The 26709-nt window shown below is 32.6% G+C and overlaps 6 protein-coding genes and 1 long non-coding RNA gene across 10 annotated transcripts; 2 read left to right on the top strand and 5 right to left on the bottom strand.

Annotated features, from left to right (window-relative positions):
• Positions 1 to 22: 22 nt before the first annotated feature.
• On the bottom strand, positions 23 to 4243 carry LOC120147173 (calcium-dependent mitochondrial ATP-magnesium/phosphate carrier protein 1-like). Of its 3 annotated transcripts, XM_039160607.1 has the most exons (8): positions 3044 to 4243; positions 2242 to 2662; positions 1906 to 2050; positions 1639 to 1757; positions 1478 to 1556; positions 835 to 1099; positions 763 to 772; positions 23 to 570 (listed from the first exon to the last, which is right to left on the bottom strand). In XM_039160607.1, exons 1-8 carry the CDS (start codon positions 4131 to 4133, stop codon positions 168 to 170), a joined length of 2532 nt encoding a protein of 843 aa, XP_039016538.1. In that variant the 5' UTR covers positions 4134 to 4243; the 3' UTR covers positions 23 to 167. The 3 variants fall into 3 exon arrangements, with proteins under 3 accessions (XP_039016538.1, XP_039016539.1, XP_039016540.1); XM_039160608.1 differs by lacking the exon at positions 763 to 772 and having other exon boundaries at positions 23 to 539; positions 866 to 1099; XM_039160609.1 differs by lacking the exon at positions 763 to 772 and having other exon boundaries at positions 365 to 520; positions 866 to 1099.
• Positions 4244 to 6405: 2162 nt separating this feature from the next.
• Positions 6406 to 8179, bottom strand: LOC120147026 (protein IQ-DOMAIN 1-like). Its single transcript, XM_039160498.1, has 5 exons — positions 8057 to 8179; positions 7752 to 7982; positions 7409 to 7636; positions 7175 to 7294; positions 6406 to 7028 (listed from the first exon to the last, which is right to left on the bottom strand). The coding sequence occupies exons 1-5, from the start codon at positions 8123 to 8125 to the stop codon at positions 6414 to 6416; spliced, it is 1263 nt and encodes a 420-aa protein (XP_039016429.1). The 5' UTR covers positions 8126 to 8179; the 3' UTR covers positions 6406 to 6413.
• Positions 8180 to 11016: 2837 nt separating this feature from the next.
• LOC120147083 lies at positions 11017 to 11808 on the bottom strand. The gene has a single exon (XM_039160538.1). It carries the CDS (start codon positions 11806 to 11808, stop codon positions 11017 to 11019), a length of 792 nt encoding a protein of 263 aa, XP_039016469.1.
• Positions 11809 to 13750: 1942 nt separating this feature from the next.
• On the bottom strand, positions 13751 to 15115 carry LOC120147082. The gene is made up of 2 exons (XM_039160537.1): positions 15016 to 15115; positions 13751 to 14247 (listed from the first exon to the last, which is right to left on the bottom strand). Exons 1-2 carry the CDS (start codon positions 15113 to 15115, stop codon positions 13751 to 13753), a joined length of 597 nt encoding a protein of 198 aa, XP_039016468.1.
• A 1818-nt stretch (positions 15116 to 16933) lies between these two features.
• Positions 16934 to 19321, bottom strand: LOC120147027. Its single transcript, XM_039160499.1, has 2 exons — positions 19185 to 19321; positions 16934 to 17754 (listed from the first exon to the last, which is right to left on the bottom strand). Exons 1-2 carry the CDS (start codon positions 19255 to 19257, stop codon positions 17105 to 17107), a joined length of 723 nt encoding a protein of 240 aa, XP_039016430.1. The 5' UTR covers positions 19258 to 19321; the 3' UTR covers positions 16934 to 17104.
• A 1077-nt stretch (positions 19322 to 20398) lies between these two features.
• Positions 20399 to 25708, top strand: LOC120147048 (RNA pseudouridine synthase 5-like). Of its 2 annotated transcripts, none has more exons than XM_039160515.1 (14): positions 20399 to 20537; positions 20649 to 20706; positions 20782 to 20809; positions 20893 to 20939; positions 21014 to 21104; positions 21776 to 21941; positions 22264 to 22351; positions 23300 to 23378; positions 23717 to 23792; positions 24169 to 24236; positions 24332 to 24401; positions 24655 to 24733; positions 25052 to 25145; positions 25456 to 25708. In XM_039160515.1, exons 1-14 carry the CDS (start codon positions 20435 to 20437, stop codon positions 25549 to 25551), a joined length of 1143 nt encoding a protein of 380 aa, XP_039016446.1. In that variant the 5' UTR covers positions 20399 to 20434; the 3' UTR covers positions 25552 to 25708. The 2 variants fall into 2 exon arrangements, with proteins under 2 accessions (XP_039016446.1, XP_039016445.1); XM_039160514.1 differs by having other exon boundaries at positions 23294 to 23378; positions 25456 to 25706.
• On the top strand, positions 22370 to 22684 carry LOC120147049. The gene is made up of 2 exons (XR_005518262.1): positions 22370 to 22543; positions 22644 to 22684. It is a non-coding gene; the product is annotated as an uncharacterized LOC120147049 (long non-coding RNA).
• Positions 25709 to 26709: the final 1001 nt, after the last annotated feature.

The following is a 26709-nucleotide window of genomic DNA, read 5'->3' as shown; positions in this document are numbered from 1 at the left end:
ATAGGTTATCAAACCGTTAGTATTCGGTTCAATTTCAGTTCGGTTTTATTAAATTCGAATCGGTTTCAGTGTTACTGAAAACAACCTTAAGGCTTAAATCATGACATAAAAGGTTTTTTTTTTAAAAAAAAAAACAATGAATCAAACGGAAATTAGCGGATTATGATTCATATTTTAGAACTTGGATCTAACCCGGAATTGGTCAATTTCTTTTCGGAGACCGGATCCGTGCTCACGTCTTTGTTTCCATCCATGGCCTTCCTCAGCAGCTCATAGCCGGCAAAGTTCATGGCGCCTAAGGGAGCAACCCAGAAAAACCTCGGTACAGCTCCTTTGAACAGAGCGAGGGGTCCCTCGTGACGGAGTATGGAAACGGCTACTGCCGACATTGATGTGGATCTGCCCCCGGATGCAATCATCATTCTAGTTTTGATGACATCGAAAGGTGTAGTAGTAACAGAAGCTAACCCTCCTGATATAGCTCCGACAACAACCACTTCCCACGGCTCTAGATCCCGCCTTATAAGTCGTTGGACGAGCTGAAACATGCAGAAGAAAAAATATAGTTCGTATAGAAATAACCGTGAAAATTATGATTAGATTCTGAGAATTCAACAGAGTCCATATATGATATAGCGGGAGACGCAATTTGTCCGATAAAGCTGCTTTTTTTCTCTCATGTTTTTCTTTGCATCGATTAGAACCGCAAATCGGTAGTTTATTACCATATGCATTGTTAATGCGGACTGCCAGGGTGATCGGAACAAGCTTACATTCCATTGGCATGCCAACGCATGGGCTTTGAGGATGCAGGTAAATAATTTGGTGAAATGAAAATTTTCAATGTGAAGAACAAAATACATACCTTTTTCGATTCTGTATAAAGGCCCATCCCAGCGACATAGAATGGCAACTCACGACAGAGTGTGGCCCCTGTCCCACGGAAAAAGCCCTTCAGACCATCCTGCTGCCATGTACCGATAAGTGCTTCTCCAACATTGTCGTAAAGGCCAGCCTGCAAACGCTGCTTTAGTACCTCACAAGGTAACCGGGCCACTGTTCCCAGAACAGTACCGAAGAATGATGCCATGGAATCAACCTACAGAGAACGGAAATGAGATTTTAACTTGCTGTTGCAAATCAATATGAAAATAAATTTAATATGATTCATTCCTTTCTGGGGTACACGGAAGTTAAGTATGAAAATTTTTTAAGTTTGAATCTTCCTTTTCATAAGTATATCGAGTATCAATGAAACAAAATTTACTAGAACAATTAGGTCAATTTTGGTTATTGTTCACATTCATGCACAGAGAGTTCTTTGAATGCGCGCTTCTACTCTACGTTACTAAGACTCGGGTGCAAGTGTCAGGTACTTAAACCCGAGTACGAATAACAAAGGTGCAATGTGCATAACTTCAGGAACTAACAAATCAAGCATGAATGGGAAGTAACCGTGTAAATAGTTAAGAAGTACCTGAATGTCGGGGAGGTTTGGAGAAACGTTGATCAATACAACCTTGCTTACTTCACATATTCCTGTCCGCAATCCATGGCTGCAATGTTGAAAGAAAACCGATCACAAAAATAAGCTACGTAAGGACAATGAACGGTAAACAAGAACAAAATGCATAAAACCTTGAAAACTGTCCAAGAATTGCAGGGATGGAACCCTTATATAACCCCCGTAATCCAATTTGAGGAATTTTCGACATGATTTCTGGGAATGTTAGAGTGGTTGACGCTTGCACTTGAGTCTGATAAGGTAAAAAACGGAAGAGAAAAAAGGAAAACAAATATGAAAAATCCCAATGGCGTATCATAAACACAACTTTATGAATAAAAACTTGCTTTTGAACTGTAATGCTTGAAAACATAAAAACGGCATTAGGCTGAAGAGTGTACCTTTACAGTATCAACCGGATGCATTACAGCTGCGGAGAATGCACACGAAAGACCCCCGGCAAGTGCGGATTTAAGAACACTTTCAGCTGGTATTTCTGCAGATGGTGCAGCAGCAGCTACAGTAGCAGCTTCAAACCAGATATTCCTGTATTTAATACAAAAAGAAGCTTGACTATTTGTGTTTGAGCTTGAGTTCAAGACGTAAAATAAATCCAACGTTTGAACTCCTAAAAGTGCAGCCAGAACCAAAGATGATACAACAGTAAATTAAATTTCAACCTTGTGCTTCAACTAGAGATTTGAAATAAAATCCTTCAAGTGGAAAATTAATCTTACCGAGGATCATCTCGAAGTAGTCGCTCAGAAGGCAACAGAAGCATAAATCTGCGGAAGTGTCCATAAGAAACAGATTCTTCACTGCCCACATTCAAAAACCGCATCAAAGCAACAGCATTGTCTTCGGTAGCTGGAAGTCCGGCAGTTTTAAGTGATGCCAACACTTCACTCTTTTGCAGAGTCCCTGATTCGCTTAAACAAAGATTAGTATAAGCTCGAAGTATGGTTGGCTCCTTCCGTTCCATCAAGGACAAGAATTGCTTCCATCCAAAGGATTTCGAAAATGGGTTTCTTCTAGTCCGGCGCATGAATTCCCGACTATATCTCTGAGGCAAATTTCTATTTCTCAAAGCAACTTCAAGATCTTCTAAAGTTACTTTGCCATCGCCATCTCTATCCAGTTCTGTGAAGAACCTCCTCCCTGGAAGAATAATCGACGGTAAATGTCGATAACTATGTAACTCAGACTCGGATGTAAATGAGTAGTACACTGCAGTATAACTAATCACATTAGACAATACTGAATTACGTGACCTAATGAAAAACTCGATTTCTGAGTTTAATATGGATCGTGGAAAGGAGTTAACAAGAAACCAGAATCGAGAACTACCCAGTTCCAGCATTTTCAGCATGAAGATAAAGACACTACATAATCTGAGAAAGCTATACTTTAAACCATGCTAATCATAGTCTACAACATAATAAATTTCTTCACAGATTTGGCTATTCAAAGAACCAAATAAAATATGGGAAAAAAAAGATGCATTACTAATTGTTTGCTAAGCTGTCTGATAAACCATACCTTCAGACTCGGTATATCTGAAGAACTCCTGGACAGAGAATAATATCTTCTTGTTCGGATGGTCTTGCAAGGATCGGCCCAACGGTGGTAGAGGCTCAGTCAAATCTGTAACTGAGACTGTCGGTAAGGTCGAACTCAAACGCTCTATATTTGACAGAGGATTGCTAAGTATCTGATCAGCCAGTTTTTGTGATGAATTACCACCGGTTCCTTCTGTATCATCCTTCCTATCACCATCATTTCCCTCTTTATTCATGGAAGAAGAAACTCCAACAACACCAGACCGAACGCCTCCCACTCTAGCAAAATTCAAATTTCCCAAAAATCCATTTACATCGATTTTTCGACCTTCCCAAATACTTGTTATGGCTTTTAAATGGTTGATCTTTTGAGTCATATGATCAAATGCATTCCCTATAAAGCATTCAAACGATACATTTTCCCGATCATTATTATGTTCCAAACTCTCATTCTTCATGACAACCCGAGCCTTAGACTCTCTGCACTTAACCTCAAATGGAACCTCTGATTCCATGTTATGAGTACACAAACTTAGACACCATTTATTGTCATCCATTTCCCGAATCAGCTTCCTCCCAGACTTGAACGAGCTTGGTATAGCCTGGGCAAATCTGTTAACCATGGTTGACCAAGTTACTGCAAACAGCAACCAATTCATACAAGTCTCTTCAACTCTATCAACATCTTTTCCTCTCAGTCCTTTCCTAACTGCCTCGACCTTCACATTGTTCGACTCATTTTCCGGTGAAAACATTCCGACAAAAACATTGATCGGAACCTTTATAGATAACCCTTTTGTTCTCTCTTCCCTATCAACACGACTCAAGTGATTATTAACATCGATTCTGCTCTTCCCACCAAAGATTTGAACCTTACCATTCCTATCACTACCACTACCATTCAATGGGACAATCAATTCAAACTTATTTGTTTTGTCATTTGACACTACCCAACAACGTTCCAGATCTTTAGCAGCTTTCCTAATACCTAATGCAAGAGGTGAAATTGCTTCTTTTATAAATCGAATCCAATGCAGACTCGATCCGACCGGATCACTTTTAGACATCATTTTCTACACTGAGATTAAAAAACAACCGTATCCAATGGTCAATGAACCCAAAATGCATAAAAAATCAAAGACAAATTGACAAAAACAAAATATTCAGCCAATCCAAAGGGTTAGAACAGCTTCATTTACTACTTGAATCCTATCGGTTTGAACCGAAAATCGATTCAAATCCCTTAAACAGCCTAAAATTCGACAATTTCCTATCATACAAACTAAAAAATTGCACCTTTCTTTAAGATTCAACAATTTAATAAACCCGGAAAAAAAATCAACCAATTCAAAAAGTGAAGGGAGCTTCTTTTACTACTTGGATAGAATAAAAAATCGATTGCATTCCCCTACACATACTAAAAATCACGTCCAATTTCTATTATACAAACTCAAAATGTGCAGTTCTCTTCAGATTCAACAACAACAATATTCTACACTTAAAAAAAACACACAAATATCACGAGACGAATTGAAAACCCAAATTTTCAGCCAATTCAAAAGCTGAAAGGAGCTTCTGATACTACTTGAATTAAATCGGAAATCGATTCCGTCCCCCTAAACAGCCTAAAGATGGTCAATTTCATGTTATTTAAACATAAATTTCCACTTTTCCCCTAAGATTCATCAATTTTTTACACCAAGTAAAAAGAACCCAAATTCCAACACAAAATGAAAAGTTTTAAAACGCCAATTTACCCTTATTCAATGTTTCACATATTTTTATTATAATTATCTAATCTTTACAATTTCATAACTAAATCATATAATGAACTGAATAATCTATAAATTTTCAGTTAAACTAATCGGTCTGTCTTTTAGGGTAAAGTATACAAATGATCCCTTGATTATAAGATCTTGTTTTATTGAGTCACCGATTATTAAAAATTATAAAATGGTCCTCTAACTATAAAACATTGTTTTGTTAAGTCACCGACTATCAATGGTTATACAATGGTCACCCGACTATTCATATGTTTTAAACTCGTCCTTTTTCGTTAAAAAATTGACTACAATATGAGCTGGACGTTAATCTGCTGATTGAGATATGATAAAAACTGATCTCATAATCTCAAAAGACTATCATATCTCAGACATCATGTTAACGTCCAGCTTAGACGACCGTTGGTTTTTTAACGGAAAATGATGAGTTTGGAACATAATGAATAGTCGGATGATTATTTTTGTAACTTTTAACAGTCAATGAACTTAAGAAATTAATGTTCTATAGTCGAAGGATCATTTGTATATTTTACCTTTTTTTATTAACATTGTCAAAATATAATTGATCGAAGTCAACAAAAGCCAGCTTAGATAAAATAATATTGAAACATTTTTTCAACTTTGTAGTTCGAGATTCCATATGATATGAAAAAGAATAATAATCATTGAATAATATAATATTATAGGGTACGTATTCATAAAAAAAATTATATTGACCTAATGTTTATCTGTTACATTGGCTTTTGAAGATTCGAAGAGTTTACAAATGCTTATAATAATGAATATGGTAATTAATAACTTAATTTAGGTTACATTAGCACATGGATAATAGTAAAAATTGGTCATAAAATATTATATAATATATATAATATTATATTATTTGATAATTTTTATCTTTTAATTTCATAACTATTTTGTATTTTGTAATTTTTAGTACATCTTTATTCACATAAGATAACCTAATCTATTAATCATTTTCTCTGATTAAATAAGATATATGACTCATTAGGGACAAATTATATAAGAAAACCCATATGTCATGAGAGAGAAGTGTCGCTAGTCGACATCTTTATATTCACCTCCAACGACTATTTATCTAAATTAGAAGGGATGAATCAGAATCAGACATCACCGATTTTGTTTTTTCAAATTGTAAATCAATAAATATAATACTTTTTTAATACGTATATTAATATGACAAACAACATCAATAATGTTTGTATATTATTATAATATAAAAGAAGAAAAATAATATTTTTCAGATAAATATAACTATGTAAATAATTTTTCAATAACGTTAACATCATTTTAGAATTAGAAAACTCAACCCTTAAAAGAGTTGGTAGAATCAACTGTCATATTATTGATTCTATATTTGGGGAAATGCAAAAAGAAAAAATATCAAATCTTTTTCTTTTACATGTCATTGTGTGCCCAACACATTTTACCATGTCGAAACGATTCCGGTCGAACACGAATCGAATGTTAAAACATTTTCATGATAGAAGTGTCTATGCTTCATATGTTACATAACTTCACCATAGCTCGGACTTTCTTCGATTTTTTTCGTTAAATAGGTGACATAGTGACCTTCGGAGGACCAGAAAGTGTCCGACTCCTTGCCGGGGATGGTTGTAATGAAAGCCGTCTATTTGGAGGCTTTGCTGATCCCTTATCTGACGTTCCATTGCTCGGAAATCGGGGTCGGTCCCTTGTTGGCATTTGTGACGAGGTTTTGTTAATAGGATTTGGAGGTGAGATTTCAAATATCTCATAGTCTGTCGATGATGATGATGAGGCCCCGATGCTATGTCTCTTGTAACTATCGGACAAGTAAGTTTGCGTCGGACTTGGGCTTTGCAATGTTATTTTGCTAGAAGCTGATGAAGTAGAATGTATCTTAGAGGGTGGTGTTGAAGTGGACCGGCGGATTGGTGGTCGAATCGGTTTGGCCGGGGTCGGAGATCGCCTATCATTATCATTGTTAGGCTCAATTTGAGACTTAGCTCTAGGGATTCGAGGACCCGTAGTTTTATTCGTACCACGATCATTGTTATTCGATGTGCTTCGAATGTCCCATGGTCGAGCTGCCATCCATCGCTCTAACCAACTCCAACTCCATTCAGGTTTTTTCGAATCCATAAATGCTTGATTCACTGGTTTTAAAGGATTCTTCCACGGTCTCTGTTAAACTAAAAACCGAATTACACGGAAGTACTAAAAGATAGATGAAATCTGATACATATACGAATCGGAACGGAAAATCGAAATCTAATGACATATTTCTTGTTATAACACTAACAATATCGATAGAAAGTAAAACCCGAAACCTGGCGAGTAAATGAGTAAGCTAAAGCTTTCTCCCTTCGCATTGCTGCTGCTAGTCTATATTGTTCTTTCGCTGCCATTTGCTCCTTAGACTTTGTGCTGACACTAAAATCATCCCCCGTCTGCGAAATAATTGTTAAGATTATAAAAAAAAAAATCGATCGTACCGAACTGAACCGGACATATTGAATGTACTATAACTCAAATCGATTTCTGATTTTCTCCGAGGAACTTACAACAGATTTAGAGCTTTGCGACTCTTTCTCGTGTTTTTGTTGAATCTGCTTTTGAAGTGATCGGTTTTGTTCGGACATTAAAATCTGCCTTGTCCGAACATGCGACCGCACTCGAGCGAGCGTCCGCATGCATCTTAATGCAGTCGTCGCCTGTCGTTTTACGGATTGCCCTTCGATTAACGATTGCAACCTCACCAACCCTTTCAAAGCTCGCAATTCCTTCCGACCCTAAGAACACATAATGATCAAGAATTTTGAGTCACGATTTAATCTAACCCGAAATTATCATGAATTCCTTAACCTAAGAAACTTGGATATAAAAAAAATGGAAGCATTTCATTACCAAGTATCCTCGAAAATAAGTTTGAATCATAATGGCAGCTATTTCCTCCCTTGATTTCCTGGGGTGGCGTGGCACCTTCGTAAGACGGAAAACTTCGACCGCCGCCACCATGGTGGTGGCGAGAGCGACGGAGTTGGCATGTTTGCTGTTCTCATTTTCTGATTTGATTAACTTGACGCCTTGAGTTCCATCCTGCGTTGTTGCCCATTTTTTCTTTGATTTTTGAGATTTCTGGTAAAATAAAATGCAATAAAAAATCAAAATCTCTTCAGAAAATATAAATAAATAAAGTGATTAAAATTAACCTCATCTTTGTTGGAATTAAGGCTTAAAACTTTCTTCACACTATAAAACCAGCCTCCTTTTTTCCCCATTTCTCAATAATTTCTTCTTCAAAAATAAAAAAGAAAAGACATTTAATTTCTAATTCCAATGAGAAATATTTATAAATAAAATATAGAGCTCTTCAATAATATTGAAAATAGAACCAAGAAAAAATAGCAAAAAACAGACAACTAATTCGAACCATAAAATTCAGTTGATTTCCGTTAAACTTAAATCAGTTTCCATTCTTTGTTACTTAAACACATCTCATTTGATTTATTTATTTATTTCATTCGCAAATTAAAAATTAAAATGATTGTCATAATATATATAAAGTCAATTAAATTAAATTCGAATTCCGAAAATAAATTATAGGAATAAACCATCAAACAACATTAACAAAGATTGAACCAAGACATGAAGAATTAGGCAAATTCCAATCATAAAAAAATTAACAATTTTTCTTAGGAGATTTGTGCAAAAAGAATAACACAGAATAGAGAAAAGAAGAGAAACTTTTCAATACCTGGACCTGAGAAAATTTGTCGATCTCAATTAAAATTGGAAAATTCTCTCTTTCTCTTCATATTTTGCATTAAAAACAATTTGCGAGAAAATATTGCAAAAGAAAGCTTCGAAAAGATGGCAAAAATGGAGGAAAAGAATCAAATGGCATTTTTAGATGATATTTATTGAGGGACACCGGTTTTTCATTTTTATTTTGAGGGGAAAAACATTTTTTTAGAGATTATTTGAGATTACATAATTAGTTAAAGTATATGAATGATCCTCGATTATAGGGCGGGCACTGCTTTGTTGAGTATTCTACTATTAAAAATTATAAAATATTTTTTTTATTATAGTGTATTACTTTATTGAGTACATGACTATTAAAAGTTACAAAATAGTCACCTTATAATTCATATGTTCTAAACTTATATTTTTCTATTAAAAATTGATGGTTGTTTGAGATGGACGATAACCTATTGATTGAGATATGATAAAATTATATTTTAATGATGTCTATTGGAACCATCATTACCTTTAAGCATTAGTTCGGTGACATAATATTTCAAGCACTCACTCAATGATATAATGTAAATAGATACTCGATCCACAAAATACACCTCAAACAATTATGAGATCAGATTTTATCATATCTCAATTGACAAGTTAACTTTCAGCTCAAAAGATCGTCATTTTTTAATGGGAAAAGATTAGTTTGAAACATATTAATAGTCGAATGATTATTTTATAACTTTTAATAGTTTGAAGGTATAACAAAGTAATGTCCTATAATTGGGGGACAATTCTATAACTTTTAATAGTTATGTGACTCGACAAAGCAGTATATTATAATCGAAAATCATTTGTACATTTTACCTTAATAATTTTACTTGATAGACATAAAAATTTAAAATAAAATATATTTTATATATTAGATTTTGTGATATGAGTGTCATAAAATATATTAGATAAAACATGTTTATAAAAATTTCATTAAATATAAGTAGTGGGGAATCAAAAATTTAAAAATGAGAGTACATAAATTTTTAATACTTTTTTTAACAAAATATAAAACTCTTCAATAGTATTTTGTTTACAAACTTAAGATTGTTTATTTAAATTAACATAACTGAATTCGATAAAAAAAATTCATATTTAAATTTTATATTTTATAATTTTATGAAACATCAATTAAACTTCTACTATATTTTATGGGATATGATCCAATTACATTGCGTAAAACTCTTTTTATTTTACACAGATTTAAGATCGTTTGATGAGTTAAAATAGATGATTGATATTAAAATTAGGAAGAAAAAAAAAGATATTTATTGGGGGAAAAACAAGGAGTTAGTCTTAGTCATTAATTTCCACTCATCTAATGGTCCTAAACATGTGTAAAACTAAAAGAGTTTTACATAGTGTAAATAAATCCTAACCTATTTATATATATAATTATTCACATCCTAAGTTTTAATGGGTTTTATATTTAGTGGGTTAATGAGTTATTCATTCATTGAGTTAGGATCTATATAAACTTTAAAGGCCCATTTTATTGGATTTTTAATTAATACAAAATTAAAATTTAGGCGATCCGTATTTTATACGTGTTTTTGTTTTCATATATTCAATATAAAAATTAAAAAGATATAAAAGATTTAAATTTTTGGATCAAATCAATAAATCAGATCGAATTTTTTTACACACTCCTAATTCTAACAAGTCAATAAGAATAGCTTAAAAATATTATATTTAAATACTTAAATATAATAATCAAGGTGTCATATGGTTGTGAGATAAATAATAATAATTTACATTAGTTACAAATTAATTTTTTGAAGAATTTATATGTAAAATTGTCCTCATTTTGTAAATAGAGTCAAGACTTATCATGTATCGTAATTGTTATTTGATCTGGTTCATTTTAATATCAACATTACGTAAGCACACATGTTTCCTTGATGTAATAATTATCAATTTATTTTTCATTTAATTTAATCTTTATATATATATTTTTATTCAATTTAAATATATATCTATTTGTTGGTTCAATCTAATCTTTTTTTGATTACTAATAATTGCACATGATTCTGATAAAATCATTGGTAAATATCGACTACTTTTATAATTAATTATATTTTTATAGTCTAAATGACTATAAAATAATATTTATTTAATTTTTTTTATAATCATTTAATTTAAATTATTTTATAACCATTAACATTCTAAAAATATTACTTAATCATTAAAATCGCTTATTAATCTTACAAAAAAAATATTTTAACATAACCATATTAATCTAAAAATAATTTTGCCACATTATAAATATTAAGGGTATATCTATCCCTGTTTTCAATCGGTCATGTCGGTGAAATATAATGACTGTTGTTACGATCTATTACGAGAAAATTAACAAAGAAATTGAAATCGAAAATTAATGATCATAACATGGTTGTTTACACCCTAGAACATTAAGCAACCTCCGACAGGCCTTGCCTGATCTTCTTCCCTTTTCACCTCTAACATTTCCCGATGGGCCGCCACCGAAACCGCCGTCGTCCGGTGCTGGAAACTTCATTGGCCTATATTTCCTGCTCTGTCTCATCTTCATGTCCTTGAGCTCAATTTCCATTGGGAACCTTCCAACTCCAACTCCAAACAAATACCACTTTGATTTAACCGGAGTTGCCAACGTCGATACTTTCCTGTCCGGAAAATGGAACTTGGAAACGGAAGCCGGCATTGAAAATGCCTTGTTGAAACGCTGCGTCTGTGGTTCTTTCTTTGATTTTGATGAAGTAAATGTTCTTGACTTGAATAATGAAGGCGGCGATGAAATTTTCCAGGGAAAGAAACAACACTTTTTGGCATTTCTACAGCTGAAATCCTTCTTTTCCTCATCATTTTCTTGCTCGAATTTGTATTTTCGTCTCTTCGGTTTGCTTCCAACGTTGGGTTGATTTTCATTTTCTTTGTAAGAAATTATTTTCCCACAAAAAATGATTCTGTCGTTTTCGTTGTTGTTCTCCGGAAAAATCGAGGCTGAAGCAGGAAAATCTTCACTGAAGAACTCAAACAAATCGCCGGTTTCCGCTTGTTTTGAGAAATCATTGTCGTTCCAGAATTCATTTGAATAATCATTGTTCATCACAAGATCAGAAAGAGAAAGCGTTTCTTCATTAGATTCATCTCGGAAATTTTGCCGGGAATCTTCAGTTTGTTGCATATTTTCCCAGGCTTATGATTCAACTTTCCAGCACCTATGGAAAACTAAAGAATCGAGAAAGAAAAACAAGGTATAATAATATTGTGAAAAAGAAGATTAGTTTTGATGAAGAAAACTTTCAATATATATATATATATATATATATATATATATATATATATCAATCTATATTTAGACAGCTTCTAGAGGAATAAAACTAAACAAATTATTTTAAAAACGATTATAGGAGGATTATAAACATAAATATAGATAAATGCCAAGTATATGTTTAGGGTTAAAATTTTATTGTCAACTAAATAAGGATTGATTTATAATATTGTTTTATTATGAGTGTATATAGTTTAATTTGGTTTGAATTTTTATTTTTTTTAATAATTTTTTATTTTTTGCTTAATTAGTTTGGATTTTTATTTTTATTTTTATGCTATCCTGGAATGTTGAGAGTCTGTATTTTATTTTGACAGAAATAATTTTATTTTATAAGTTTTAAATACTATTCGATAAAGTTTGTATCCTTTTAATAAAAATTAAGTTTTCAAGTAAATAAACAATAATTAATATTTTATATGTATCATTTTTGAGTTATTTCATTAGTTTTTAGATATAAGATACTTATTTTTATATTTATAAATTAAATGAAAATTAAATGTAATTTTGTTTGGATTGTGAATTATAAATAGTTCAAACATTACGATTTAAATCAATTTTTGACAATCAAGTTTTGTTGCTCAACCTAATTTTTATATTATTCAATTCAAGTTAATCAAATTAATGAGTCAAATATTAATAATTATAAAAATAGGTAAATAGATAAAAAATAATTATCAATGTTGTAAGAATTGGGTCGATGTTCGAGTCGAAAAACAAGTAATATCAAATTAGAATGTTAGTTCAAATTAGTTTTATATAGATTTAAGAAAATTAAATAGACGATTGAGACTAATTTTTTATTTTTTTAATTAAATATCTTTTTATTTTCTACTATTAAACTGAGCCGTCTAATTTCACTCATCCATAAAATTTTAAATTTGTGTAGAGCTAAAATGTTTTAGTCGGTGTAATTCAATCATATAATATATATATATATATATATATATATATATATTAAGACTTCTAGAAGGTGGCTTTTGTAGATTTTCTTTGTCATGGGATTCAGTTTCAACTTACAAACATATATGTTTTGTCTTTTTTGTGTGTGTTATATAAAAAAGGCTTTCAACTTTAGTATGAAAAGTAATATAATAAAAATATGGTTTATGTTTATATTAATTTTTTACTTGATAGAAAACATATATATATATATATAAATATATTAATTTTTTATATAAAAAGTGCTGAATAGATAAGTATGTAGATAGTTATTAGAACTTAACATTGAAAAAGTTAAGTTGACTTTGTTTTTTATATGTATTTAAAATAAATTATTTATTTTTCTAAAAATAATTTATTATATTTAAATTTTACACGAAGCTATTAAAAAATAATATAAAATATTATATTAATAGGATTAAAATTAAAAATAAGTCATTTTAAAAAATAAAAATAAAAATTGAATTTATCAGATAAAATAATAAACTAATTTTTATAGTTATAAAACTTAGTATTAAAAAAATTCAACAATATTTTTTTCAACACTTAATTTTTGAATGTATCAAAATCCTTACATTTAAAACAAAGTATTTTTTTCTTTTATTTTTTGCATATGTACTTTAAGTCGATTGTTGTTTTTTTTCATGAGAATTAACAAAATTAGAAAAATTAAATTAGGTGACTTAAAATGTAAAATGTACAAAGAAGGATCCAAAGTGAAAATATTGTCAAAATTTAGTGCATGTATAGCCTTACAATTAAGCCACTACCCCACCAAAAAAGGCACAATGGGAACAATACGAGTTGTTCGTGAGTTTTTCGAGTTGGATATCAAATAGCTCATTTCTTTTTGTTAAGAACTCAAATTCGAGTCAAATTCATTCAATTCGTGTATTGACAAAAATGGATCTGATTCCGAACAATAATAGAGCCGAGTTGAGACTGGCAGCATGCACCCATCACATTGTCTATCAGTTTCCTCCTCCATCTTGTCTGCTAGCACCAAACAATGACCTTCATGACTGGAATGTTCAATCTTTGTGGCTTCCCCATCTTCATTCTCCTCAATAACACGAGTGATGGAAGACCGCGTCGCTGCATTGAGCTCCTCACACCGGCATTCTTCCTCAATTACCTCGTACAATCTTTTATCCTCCAAGGCACAATTCACATGAACTTCGTAATTGCAACTTGGTACCACACAAGAGTAACTGCCACGCTCTACTTTCACTTCCTTTAAACAGATCTTGCAATCCTTCCTTGTAAGCTCTCTTTTTTCAAGAAAATATTTGCGAAAAAGGCAGTGGTGATGTCGTGAGAATTTGATAATGCGTGGGAGTTTTGTGCAGTCTTTATGGACGACAACACAACATTTAGAGCATATATAAGAAATATATTTGCCATCAGTGCCACACGCGTCACAAATGAATGATCCTGGTCTCCACAATAGGGTGAATGGGTGCTGATGGTGACTTTTATCTTCGACAACGGACCTCGGCCAAGCACATTCAATATTGATATTACAATGGCAAAGTGAACAAGAATAAAAGTATCCGGAATGTTGGGTTTGACATAGCTTGCAAAAAAGAGAATTCTTTTCACACTCAAGGGAAAGCGGGTTTTGGTGATGGGAAGGGTGATGGATTTTAGCGGGTAACTCATCAAGGCATCTCTTATGGAAAACAAAGGATGGACAGTGAAAACAAAAATAGATAGCATCAAGCAATGGTTGAAGACACCAGAGGCAGCTGAATCTTTTGAATAGATCCATGGGAGTTTGAATGAAGGTCAATGGATGTTGGTGGAAGTCATGTTTGGACTCTTGGTTGACCTCGCTATGCGAAGAAGATAAATTAAAACATTTGATGTCAAGGGAAAACAAACAAGCATGACATTCATAAAAGAACATGATACGATTTTCCTTGCATAATGCACAATCATATCCATACTCAGAAGAGCGAATGGGCCTATCTCGAAGGAAAAAACCTGAGGTGTGCTTGGGACGGAGAGGATGTTTGAAAATTTCATAGGGTGCCTCCGCACATTTCTGATGAAGGTGATAATTGCAGACTACACAAGTAAAGCATGGAGCTGAAACCACTTCCCTTCATCCAGAACAGTAAGCTTTGGGATCAGCTTCACTGCTTTGCACTTCCACAAACACCAAGGGATGCTCATGGAACACATGCTTCATCTCTCTCTCATTTTTCATCTCCATTTGTGTTTTTTGAGAATTGAATATGGGATAGCAGTGAATGACAAGTATATGTTCAAACAATGAACAACAATGTCTTAAAAAGGCAATTTAAGGAGAGAAAAAAAGACCATGTCTTGCGGATTAAAAAGGACAAAGTTGGTAGTTCAAACGAAATAAAGAATTTCTTGAGAAGAAAGAAAGTTGGTAGTTCAAACAAGTAAAGAATTTCTTGAAAAGAAATAAAACTAATCGTTAAAACAAGTAAAGAATTTCTTGAGAAGAAAGACAATTAATGATTTTGTAAATTCATAGTGAATTTTGAAAATAAATATTATGAGTGAATATAAAAAAAACTATAGATAAGACCGATTCTAGATAATAAACATGAATTTAATATTTCTTAATTTTACATTTTTTTTTACAATTTTAACAAATTATTCGTGATTTTTTTTACTTTGGTGGGTGAGTCTCCCAGCAGGGATTTTTTGCATACACAAGGACTCGAACTTGAGACTTAAGTGATATCAAATTACTTATCACTTGAACCAACTCATATTAGTATGTTTTAACAATTTATTATATAGATATATAAATTTATTTTAACATATGATTAATATTTAAATACATTTTTAATATTTTAACTGGTAAGGTAAATGTGAAAAAGAATCGAAAGACTAAAATATATCAAGGATAATCAATTTCCTTATTAAGTAATATGATTTGCTTCATTACAAGGTTAACCATTTTGATTTTGTTAGGGACATGATGACAAAAATAGACTTATTTCTTTACGACCTTTAGCCTCAAGTTTACTCTTGTTAGGATAACCCTAGCAAGTAAGGTACATGAAGAAATGACTTGAAAGCTTGATACGTACAAATATTCCAAAATATTGTAACTTTTAAAAAGTATTTTGATTTGGTTGATTGTAAGAATAGCCGCTTTTACTTCTGTGACAACCAAGACTTTTAGAAAATATGTTCTCATAAATTTAATTTTAATTTAATTATTAATTTTTTTATTCGTTGATTTTATCCCGTTAATCATTGATTTTGATCCGTTGACTTTGAATTTGTAATCTATTCTACTCATTTTTACTCGAATTCCTTCTATTTACAGTGATTTAATTGTTTTTAATCTTTGTGAAGACACCTATTTAATGTCGGATAGCTCAATGACCCAATTAATCTCCACGATGATTTGAATAATCAAGTTAGAGTAAATGATTGAATGGGCTATTAATATTGAATAATGAATAAATGATACAATATATTTTGTGAGTCAAAAAAGATTAATGAAAGAATAATTTGTGTAGTCATTTTATCAGTTGGAATCTCGTTATTCTTTTAAGATTTATTGAAGTATTTAACAACGCAGACACATCTTATAGATATTGTTACTTGAACCTAAGACATATAAGGAGAACAATATTCTCCTTTACCTTCGTACTATTATTATTATTATTTGGATTGCAGTTTTGAATTTTTATATTCGATATTATCATTTAAACAATTCTAGTTGGTTTATGTTCTATATACTACAAACCTTATAACATTTAGATTTTATTTAGGTTATTATAAAATTTACATGAAGTTTTAATTAATTACTAAAAATGAATCATTATATTGTCATGTTCTTAGATAATTATTCAGTTTTATTCAAAGATTTTGATTAATATTGTTTTGTTTAAAGTTTATTACGAATGAATAAAATATCATAAATAAGGTTAATTCTTATAATATGTTTTTGTCACACTTATGTTCTGATTGTAACTAGGCCGGATTTAAATGTTACAACTAATCAATAACATAGCATGTCATTTAATCATTTATGATAAAGTTTCAAGCAAACAAAACTTTCACTACATCAAACTTAGCAAGCAGCAACAGACCGAAATTCCAATTAAACTCCATGAAAAATGTTGTGTTTCTCTGTAATCAACAGGCTTATTATCCACAGAGCTTTCGCGAGCTCCCGAGTCCCCCATTCTCGACCTTTTGGACGATCGATTCACAAGTTCTTAAAAGCGGAATCATGAGCTGCTTTCTGGGGTGTGAGTCTAGCCAACAAAGCCTTGTTATGGCAGTGCTCGGCATCTACGAAGTAGAAGTTGTCATTGGCCTTGAATGTCACAAATGGTCTGTTCGTCTCGGGCAGACGGATGTCGGCGAACTTGATGGTTCGTGGAATATATGTTGCTAACCAAGACAACATCTCCACCTCAAAGCTGTCTGAACCGGGTTGCCACCGGATCTTGTGGATGTAAGGGCTGACGAACCAGTGAAGTGCAGCTGTCGTTGTAGCACTCAAGAATATCACAGAGGACGCCACTGCACCTTTCAGAATCACGTTCATATCCGGAGAAGTCATGAATGTAATGACAGGACCTAACGACACCGAGAGGCAGCAGGTCGAAAGCGAAAGCAGCTTTACTTTCTTGATTGTAGATGAAATCGGTCCGTAGTAAACAATCCCGGCATCTTTCTCATCTTCGTTATCTTCTCTCCCTTTTTGAGGACCTATGCTGATTCTGTTGTCGTCCTCACTTATCTTAGCCTGAGAAGCCAATCTTTTCTGGACACCGGAAATGCTCACTGCAGAGTGGATGTTTGGCTTGGCATATTGGGTGACAGACCGTACTGCAAACCTATAAGGATAACCTAAAGCAACGGAGAGAAGAATGAGCAAGAGAAGAACAGAATATTGTCAGCTTTTACTATAACTACAGAAGTATCCGGAAACATATAACAGTAACAAGAAGCGCGAATGAAACATGATTTCATGAAAGCTTGGATTAATGGAATTGCAGACGGTAACATATCATTCAGTCAAATGTCATGTAAACCGCACAACTTTTCTGTTTCACGTTCAAGTGAAATCAAGTGTTTTTTCCCCTTCTTGCAATAAAAACGTGCCTGGTTACAAAGTTTAACTTAATCCATAGCATCGTTCTCGAGTTGTAGAACTCTAAGTAGTTCTATATGTTTGGTAGTAGTAGTTGGCTTTTGAACAAAGAACAATGGAAATTAAGAAAATTGAGAAAACATCAAATCCCTGATCTTTTCTGATATCCACAAAAGAAACCAGGGTGGGGATCAGATTGAATACTAGTTAATGTAACATGGTGAGGAACATGCAACCAAAGTAATATCCAGAAATTATATCAGGATTCAGCTGTCAATGAGCGGCATACAATCCGCATAATCAAATTCTAAACGCTGCCTGGTAGATCAAATGCAGTATTGATGGAAAACCTAGTCATCTAATATCATGAAAGAGAATTATAAGCAAAGCACAAATAGCGGCAAATCAGAACCAATCCACAAGCAAAAAAATCCAAGATCGAGTTATTAACAGAGATAGATTTTCATGAAGTGCGTCATCTTCCTGCAGTCATACAAATATGAGGCATTGTAAGGATTCAATGATGTGGGACATTTTCGTGCAATCATACATTAGCAAGCACATGGTTCAGTTTCACATACTAACACTATAAACACCAGCTACATCTAAACTAGATTGGACCTGGTAATGCTGGATACGACATTAGAGAAATCACTAAAACCATGACATGAAAAAAGCACAAGCATAGTAATAATATTCGACTGTGTCGAAATCTATATAATATGAATCATTATAGTATCGAAATTTATATAAATATGTGATATTTGAAACACAATAATGACACAATAAATAATACAAACACTTGTGATGCTGAAAACTATTTTCGTCTCAATGCAACAATTGTTCCTGTAGATAAGCAAATCACATCTCCAACTCTGAAATTGTAAGGAAAAAACCCAGAAAAGATATTAAAAATGGTTTTAATTTGATTTTTTTTTGGAAAACCTCAACAACGACACCATAAAACCCCTATTTTTTCCTTTTATGTGTTAGTGTTAATAAAACCAAATTTCCAAATCAAACGAAAAGTCCCAAATTTCATATGATTGAATCAGAAATAGAATTAGCAACCATGGGTTTTAAGCTTATAGACTAATGGGGATATTAGAAACAAATATTTAAACTCGACATCGAATAGTGATGAACAAAAAAAAGGGGTTTCCCAAAATCAAGAGAGAAAAAGAACCTGAATGGATGTTTCTCGAAAGGAGTTGCTTGGATTGAGATCTAAGCAAGTGGAAGAGAGCAGTTCTCGCCATTTTCTATCAGTTTTTGCATAGACTGACACTGAAAAATCAAATAAAGGTTCAATTTATGAGGGTTTTAGATAGTTGGTTAAAATACATATCAGGTCACTTATTTATTAGTTTAGTTACAAATGGATCACTTTTTTTTTCTAAATATTACAATTTGATCACTTAATTAAACTAGGGTATAGTACACAAATGATCCCCTAACTATAGGACATTACTTTGTTGAGTCCATCGACCATTAAAAGTTACAAAATAGTCCCTTGCCTATATGACATTATTTTGTTGAGTCTCTAACTATTAAAAGTTACAAAATAGTCACCGACAATTCATATGTTCCAAACTCGTCATTTTCCATCAAAAGATTGACGACCATCTGAGTTGGACGTAAACTTGTTGACTGGATTTGATAAAATTTGATTACATAATTGTTTGAACTGTATTTTTTGGATCGACCCCCATTTATATTATGTTATTAAGCCAGTGTTTAAAAGCAACATCGGTGCTAATAGACATCATTAAAATATGATTTTATCATATCCCAGTTAGTAAGTTAACGTTCAACTTAGAAGGTCATCAAATTTTTAATGAAAAAGGATGAGTTTGAAACATATAAATAATCGAGTGACTATTTTATAACTTTTAATAGTCGGGGACTCAACAAAATAATATCTTATAATCGAGTGATAATTTTATAACTTTTAATAGTCGATAGACTTAACAAAGCATCACCCTATAGTCGAAAGACCATTTGTGTACTTTATCCATTAAACTATTATTAAAACAAATATTAACAGTTAAATCCACAAAATAATGATATGATCTAGTATATCTATTTAAAATAATAAATTTAAATATTTTTAATATAATATAATTATATCATTTTTATAACATGTATTAATTATTATTTTTCTAAACATTTTTTTGATTTATTATTTGGTAAAACATAATTATAAAAAAAGGTAACTTAATTTTTTACATTAATTAATAAAAAAATTACGTCAAAAAAATTAAAGCTGAATTACATTCTTTTTTGAATTTATAGATTTCCGAGTATCATTTTAAGAAAAGTTGTGAAGTTCAGGAGGCAATTGATATATTAAGCCTTTCTAATTCACCTAAATTCAAATCGGGTCACAGATCCAGAAGGTAAATTCGGCCATTGAAGCCTCTAAAGAAAAAAAAAATGTCAAACGATTCGCGAACTCAGTCTATGGTTTTCGGGTTACCTTGGCCGGAACTCAACGACGGCATATTCTACAACGACGTCGTTCCGCATTCCGATTCCGGTCATTCCAAAACTTAAATTTATTTTCTCTTTTTATTTTTCCTTCCAAGTTTATGTGAGAATTGTTAATTGAATATTTTCATTTTTCCTCCTTTTTTATATATTTTTATAGGGCTTACTTTAGTAGAATTTTACTCAAGGAAGTATAAACATTCAGCTCCTTTACAAGGGTAATTGTTTTAATTCCTTATAAATTATATCAAATTTTCAATTTCTTTTTCCCCAAATTATTAATGATTGAACAGTTGGTTGCAGCGAATTCAAAATGGACAGGTATGTTTAAAAAAAGAATGAGTTAATCAATTAATACAAAACAGAAACTGAATTAATTTTTTCCGATGTTTGTTTATTTTCAGATATCAGTTGATGGAAGAGTCGTTAAAGATCCAAATGAGATTCTCAGGTATGTTTTGTTTTTTTAAATTTCGTTTTAACAATTATTTGCCAGTTAATTGTTTTTTCCCTTTCTTTTGGCAGTGGTGATTCAGTTTTAGTTTATCATAGGCTTCCATGGAAAGAACCTGATGTTCCTCATTTGCTTGAAGTTTTGTACGAGGATGATGACTTGGTAAATTAACTATTTTAATTATTTTTGGGAAAATTAGAGTCAAATCTGAATTCTAAAGTATTTTCTTTTATTAATATAAATCATGATTAATTCTACTTTTATTATCTAATAACACATGTAGGGGAAGATTTGAACTTTAATTTTCATTAAAAATCATTACTGAAATGTCAGAATTGTACAATTGTTGCACAATTGTACCAGTATCTAAAAACACATGTAGGGGAAGATTTGAACTTTAGAATTCATTAAAAATCATTACTGAAATCTAATAACACATGTAGGTGATTCATTAAAAATCATTATCTAAAAACTCAGGCTTACCCATGTTGCACAATTGTACCAGTATCTGCACAGAAAAACACAGAAACTCAGAAAAACTCAGATATTACGAGATGTTGAAGAAATTTCCAATTTAAGTTATCCTTTTTCCCCAATGTTGTGAGTTCTGCACTTGGTGCCCAAATAGTTTGGATTTTACATTTTAGTATCATGGACAACTTTATTTTTTTGATTGTTTTATGAACTTAAATTCTCTAGCCTGAATTTTTTTTCCTTTTCCTTCTACATAAAAGTACTCTGGGGTTTGGTTAAATTTCCTTATTCTTAGTTATTTGTCCCAAATTTTAGTTATCAATTTTGATTTTGACAAAAATCATAATGTTTGTGTTTAGATTGCTTTAAACAAGCCATCCGGTCTTCAAGTTTTACCCGGCGGCCTTTTCCAGCAACGGACTGTTTTGACACAGCTTTGTTGGAGCATAAAGAAGCAGAACCCTCCCCTAAAAGGTCAAGAATCACATCCTGTTCCTGTGCATCGGTTAGGAAGGGATACATCAGGTTTGCATACTCATCATCGCTTACTCAATATAGATAATACAACCAAGGCATCATATTTCTTCATGTTATTGCTTGCTTGTGCATCGCCTAGGCATTATGTTTCTAAGCTGTCCTTTATATTTGGGGAGTTTCTGGAGGATCTTATCCCCTTAACGATGTCCAAATATGTCTTTAACGGTTGCTGAACATGGTACATCAAGAAAAACAAATGAGTTGGAACAACATAGCTGTTAGCAGTTTCTAGTCCTACCTGCACGATATTGATTGCTTACTTCTTTATTATTTCCTTTTTTCCCCTAATTTTCTGCTGGTTGGCTTCTAGGAATATTACTTTGTGCAAAGACAAAAGTTGCTAAAACTTGCCTTGCAGCATATTTTGCTGATGGGACATCTCTTGTTGGAGCTAACAGGTAGTAAAAGAAACCCATTGCTATCATACTAGTTTCCATTTATAGTTTTGACTATGTCACTCAGACTCACATGAGATTGTTGGATATAGATTTTTCTAACACGCGTATGTTAATTTTTCTAAATGTTTTCATATATTTGGAAGGTTCTTGGTCCCTTGGAGGATCTTATCTCCATATCCCATGTCAGATAATGTGTCGGACATAAGTGCCGAATACGGATATTGTAAGAAAAATAGGAGTTGGAGCAACATATGCTTTTGAAGTGAAAAAAATCTATTTCTGTTCCTAGTAGATCTTCTTGAATAAATGATAATATTTTTTACAAGTTTCTTCGAAAATATGTATTTACCAATTTGTCAGAAATTAAGCATCATGTTTCAGTGGTTTCTGTTGTGAGTTACAGAAACAATAAAAGTAGAGTCTCTAAGTGGCTCGAGAATTTACTGATATGTTTTTCAGTTAAAAATAGTTACTTTAGGCAAAGTTTTGTACTCAGCTCTCAACTATGTTGCTCAGACTCGGCCACTCGGTTGTTGAGTGTTGGATACAAGTATATATCCAGCACGGGAATGGTCAGATTTCTCCAAGTATATATCGGGCATGTGTAGTTGATTGATGAAGCAAAAATAGCTGATAACTAACTTGAATACTGAAGATGGAATATTTTATTAAATCCATCGTACATAACTTGGGTGTAAGTGTTGGATTGAGTATGCATCCTACACGAATATGTTCAAATTTTCTAAAATTTTCCATGTATTTTGTAAGGTCCTTGTAAGTTATATCCATAATTCCATACTCATGTCTAGATATGTATCGTATGTGGATTTTGGACATGGATACGTCTAGCAAAATGATGAGCTTGAGCAACATAGTTTTATAGACCTCTTTCCAACTTTTAATCATATTAGATTTCTGCTGAAATCCTTCTTACATGTACAGTAACAGGAAAGCTGAACTTGGTGGTACCAGGAAAATATCAAAGATATACCGTGCACTTGTGACTGGCATACTTGATGAAGACAAGGTAAACATACAACAGGGCTTATCCTCATAAGAATAACAATAGATTTGCATTTCTTTTTCTATTTAGGTTTAATGTTTTATCCTTATAAATGCAAAATATCAGTAGATTCAGTTTTCTGCATCCACTGATCTTGTATCTTACTTCAAACTTTTCATGGCATAAAGATTTTTATTCTGAAGTGGGAGGGGTACGGGTTGTCTGGGATTAGACCCTGGGACTAAATGTTAATTGACAACTTGGTAACAATGTAAGTCTTTTGCCGCTACACTGGTGGCTAGTTGGCCATGGCATAAATGTTTTATGCCAATTGAATATTGTTTATTGTTTTTGCATCACAGGTTGTCATCGATCAGCCAATTGGAATAGTGCGCTATCCCGGAGTGGCCAAAGGACTTTATGTTGCTTCACCCTCAGGTTTGCTTATCTAACATTATATTGAAAGTACATGTAGTTATAAACCATGGATTTAAAGGAGCAGTACCGGCTTTTCATGAAGTTTTAGTTGCTATGTTATGAGGCCCTGTCTGTGTCACTCAAGTTTGAGTGTGTGTCAAATAAAGGTATTTGTCCGACGGGTATGATCGAAACTTCCTTTAGTTTTTACATGTATTAGGAGGATTCCCGAAGGTCATATCTCCATATTTTATTTGTCAGACATGAGTACTTCAAAAACGGATGAAGAGTTGGAGCAAAATAGGATCAAGTTGCTGTTTCGGGATTTAGTTTCACACTGAGCCTAAGTATCTATTCTGTTATTGACTTGTCATTTTTCACTCTTTTACTTGATTAGGGAAGCCTGCTTTGAGCAAAGTCGAAGTTCTCGAGAGAGATGGAAAACAGAACTGCACATTAATCCAGGTATGTGTGACCATGAATATTTAGGTGCTTATGTAGACGGATAGATTTTTGTTTTAATTTACTTACACTAATGTTTTAAGTTACGTATTTGACAGGTCGAGATTGAATCAGGAAGGCCTCACCAAATACGGATTCACCTTTCTTTCATAGGCCATCCTTTGTTGGGTAAAGACTGAATAAATTCAATCTTGACCAAGTTTTAGATTTTTTTTTCAACTTATATGCGACCATTTCTGAAGAAAAACATGCCACAAATGACATTTATGTTACCCTGACTCTTTCATATGACCTTCCAAATACATGGAAAAAAAACCGTATCAGACAATTCTGTATGGTACACCAGAGTTTAAGTAACATAGAATGACATTTCTTACAACTCCCAATGTTCAACTAATATGTTCTTTTTACAATCAATCAGGTGATCCGTTGTATATTGCTGGCGGCCAGCCAAGGTGTTTTGACTCTGAGATTGTAGATGAAAGCTATGCACAAGATGGGTATGACATATATATCTGCTTTCATCTCCTTCCTGATCTTGTATGATTAATATGAGAATCATAGCATCTTCTTTAGACTCTAATGTTCTTCTTTAGTCTCATCTGCATGCCTGTGGCATCTTCGGAAACGAATAAGGGATATGATTCTCTAGACTTTAATGATCTTCCAAATATATGAGTGAACTTAGAAAACAATAAAATATATCTGTGTCGGATATATATTGTTATTCAATACTATTACTATTAGCTCAGGATTCATGTGAAACGGTCTGGAAAGTTGCTACTTAAAACTGCATTCTATTTCGATTGTTGTTGCAGAGGGTACCATAGGCCTACAAACCCAGTACCGGGAGACTGCGGCTATTACTTGCATGCACATCGACTTGTTCTCTCACATCCAACCACAAATGAGGTAATCTATAAGTCGTGTTGCTCCGATCTTCATTTTTTGAAATACTTATATTCGATATTAGTATCCGATGAATATCTGAGGGTGACTGGTTTAGGTTCGTTTCGAAAAAGATTGTGATTAATGTGTACTATTCTAGTCTTTTAACAACTGAATGCAAATCAAACTAATGTCCTGGATAATTGAATTAAATTCTATGGGTTCGGACCGGTTTGGTTTATCGTATTTTGTATAGTATTTAAAAAATTATTAATTTAGAGAAAAAAATATTGATTTCTATATTATGGGTTCGTTTTTTTTATTCTTGTTGCAGATGATTTACATCACAGCACCACTTCCATCTGCCCTTCGAACGTCGGATGAGGCCAATAGCTCGCCGGAATCCATGTATGTTAGCTCAGCTAGGTGAGAAGAACACTCGGTTACCGGCCCGTTCTACTATGTACCCGGGTAAATTTATTTTTTTTCGTCGTTTGCGTTAACTTATTATTCAGGTCATTCAAAGTTCGAGTTAACATACGAATATTAACTTCAAATTTTGGAAATCAGTACGTGTGAGCATAAAATAAATTAAGTAGATTTGTTTTCAGTTGGCCTTGGGTAAGTGTTAAATTTTTCTTGTTGATATTTCCTTTAATAAATTTCTGTGTTTGTATCGTAGAAACTTATTAACTTGAAATAAGTGGAGTAGGTCCAAATATCCCTTACACTAGGGCTGGACAGAGGGGTGTTGGAAAGTGGTGATTTTTTTTTTTTTTATATTTTACTTTTTCTCTTTGTAACTTTTATTAATTATTTAATTTTGCACCTTATATTTTATAATTTTGTTTCTCTAAATTTTTAATATATATATTTTTTTAATTTCATACCTTTTAAATTTCTAATATAATTTATTAAATTCGACCCTTAACATAAAAGTCTCGTGTATGTCCTGCCTTACACCACCTTCGTCTTCGTGCTTGTAGGCCTGTAAACGAACCGAACGCACACGAACAGAGGTATGTTCATGTTCGTTTATTTAAAAAATAAATGAACATAAACGAACACGAACATAAACGAACAAATTTTTTTTGTTCATGTTCGTTTATTAAGGAATATAACTTGTTCATGTTCGTTCATTTAATAAATAAACGAACATAAACGCGCACGAACATAAACGAACACGAACATAAATGAACACGAACATAAACAAACATAAACGTTGGAGACCCTACCTAGGGGTGTAAACGAGTCAAGTCGAGCTCGAGTATTGCTGACCTCGACTCAAACTCGAAAACTTTCAAAGTCAGCTCGGCTCGACTCGAAAACTCGCGAGCTTAAAATTATCAAGCTCGACTCGAACTCGAAATATAATATTGAAACTCGACTCGAACTTGAAAAGACTCTAACTCAAAAAATAATTAAGAGCTCGATTAAAACTCGAGACTTGAGCTCGATTGAAGCTCGATTCAAGCTCGACATTGCCCCAAGTGCAAAGATGCTTAAACCTATTCTCCCCCATCTTCTTTTATATAAGTTACCAACCCCGAGCTGCTTATTTGTTACTGATATGGGATTGCATAATGTT

The sequence above is a fragment of the Hibiscus syriacus genome, unplaced genomic scaffold (assembly GCF_006381635.1).
Source record: "Hibiscus syriacus cultivar Baekdansim isolate YM2019G1 unplaced genomic scaffold, ASM638163v2 tig00110933_pilon, whole genome shotgun sequence".
Taxonomy (NCBI): domain Eukaryota; kingdom Viridiplantae; phylum Streptophyta; class Magnoliopsida; order Malvales; family Malvaceae; genus Hibiscus; species Hibiscus syriacus.
This window is presented reverse-complemented; position numbering and strand designations above follow the sequence as displayed.

Excerpts from the sequence above, each read along its gene's own strand:
- LOC120147173 (XM_039160607.1), bottom strand. The coding sequence starts at position 4,133 with ATGATGTCTAAAAGTGATCCGGTCGGATCGAGTCTGCATTGGATTCGA. Across the intron at positions 2,051-2,241 it reads CTACTTCGAGATGATCCTCG|GAATATCTGGTTTGAAGCTG; the intron begins GTAAGATTAATT and ends TATTAAATACAG. Across the intron at positions 1,100-1,477 it reads CAAACCTCCCCGACATTCAG|GTTGATTCCATGGCATCATT; the intron begins GTACTTCTTAAC and ends CGTTCTCTGTAG.
- LOC120147026 (XM_039160498.1), bottom strand. The coding sequence starts at position 8,125 with ATGGGGAAAAAAGGAGGCTGGTTTTATAGTGTGAAGAAAGTTTTAAGC. Across the intron at positions 7,295-7,408 it reads CGCAAAGCTCTAAATCTGTT|ACGGGGGATGATTTTAGTGT; the intron begins GTAAGTTCCTCG and ends ATTATTTCGCAG. Across the intron at positions 7,029-7,174 it reads CTTACTCATTTACTCGCCAG|AGACCGTGGAAGAATCCTTT; the intron begins GTTTCGGGTTTT and ends TTAGTTTAACAG.
- LOC120147083 (XM_039160538.1), bottom strand. The coding sequence starts at position 11,808 with ATGCAACAAACTGAAGATTCCCGGCAAAATTTCCGAGATGAATCTAAT.
- LOC120147082 (XM_039160537.1), bottom strand. The coding sequence starts at position 15,115 with ATGGAGATGAAAAATGAGAGAGAGATGAAGCATGTGTTCCATGAGCAT. Across the intron at positions 14,248-15,015 it reads AGCTGATCCCAAAGCTTACT|ACTGCACAAAACTCCCACGC; the intron begins GTTCTGGATGAA and ends TCGTCCATAAAG.
- LOC120147027 (XM_039160499.1), bottom strand. The coding sequence starts at position 19,257 with ATGGCGAGAACTGCTCTCTTCCACTTGCTTAGATCTCAATCCAAGCAA. Across the intron at positions 17,755-19,184 it reads TTCGAGAAACATCCATTCAG|GTTATCCTTATAGGTTTGCA; the intron begins GTTCTTTTTCTC and ends CCGTTGCTTTAG.
- LOC120147048 (XM_039160514.1), top strand. The coding sequence starts at position 20,435 with ATGTCAAACGATTCGCGAACTCAGTCTATGGTTTTCGGGTTACCTTGG. Across the intron at positions 20,940-21,013 it reads GATCCAAATGAGATTCTCAG|TGGTGATTCAGTTTTAGTTT; the intron begins GTATGTTTTGTT and ends TTCTTTTGGCAG. Across the intron at positions 24,237-24,331 it reads AGAACTGCACATTAATCCAG|GTCGAGATTGAATCAGGAAG; the intron begins GTATGTGTGACC and ends CGTATTTGACAG.